At 60.5% G+C, this 337-nt stretch overlaps 1 protein-coding gene across 1 annotated transcript in view; it reads right to left on the bottom strand.

Moving 5' to 3' along the window:
* LOC104622449 (chromosome unknown open reading frame, human C17orf70) overlaps positions 1-333 on the bottom strand; it is a gene marked incomplete at both ends in the record, with an annotated part of 3,742 nt that extends 3,409 nt beyond the window's left edge. Inside the window, 1 exon segment of the mRNA XM_010289238.1 lies at positions 254-333. Within this exon segment, the coding sequence (XP_010287540.1) occupies positions 254-333 (80 nt within the window).
* Between the last annotated feature and the right edge of the window lie 4 nt (positions 334-337).

The following is a 337-nucleotide window of genomic DNA, read 5'->3' as shown; positions in this document are numbered from 1 at the left end:
CCTTCTGCCGCCGAGGCTGTAAACACCAGCCCGCCCGCAGCGCCGGAGCTGGCTGCCCTTAAACATTATTTTTGTACTATCAAGGTCAGGGGCACTTCCCAGCCAGGGTCCTGCACTCCAGAACCAACCTAAAAATTGGAGCAGTTACTGAGAGAGACCTCACAGCCGATGCGCAAAAGCCCAGCTCGGTGCCCATAAACTCAGCAGCTCGCAGAGTAAGAGCACGAGCGCGCAGCGCCCAGCAGCCCTTTACCTCTCCGAGGTGTTGCCTATCCCGGACAGCAGCTCCTTAATCCTCCGGCCGGCCTCGGCAGGCGGTAGCCCCCCCTCACTGTCC

This window comes from Phaethon lepturus, unplaced genomic scaffold (genome assembly GCF_000687285.1).
Source record: "Phaethon lepturus isolate BGI_N335 unplaced genomic scaffold, ASM68728v1 scaffold39256, whole genome shotgun sequence".
In the NCBI taxonomy this organism is placed as follows: Eukaryota; Metazoa; Chordata; class Aves; order Phaethontiformes; family Phaethontidae; genus Phaethon; species Phaethon lepturus.
Note: the sequence above shows the minus strand (reverse complement) of the source record. Positions and strands in the feature narration are given on the sequence as shown.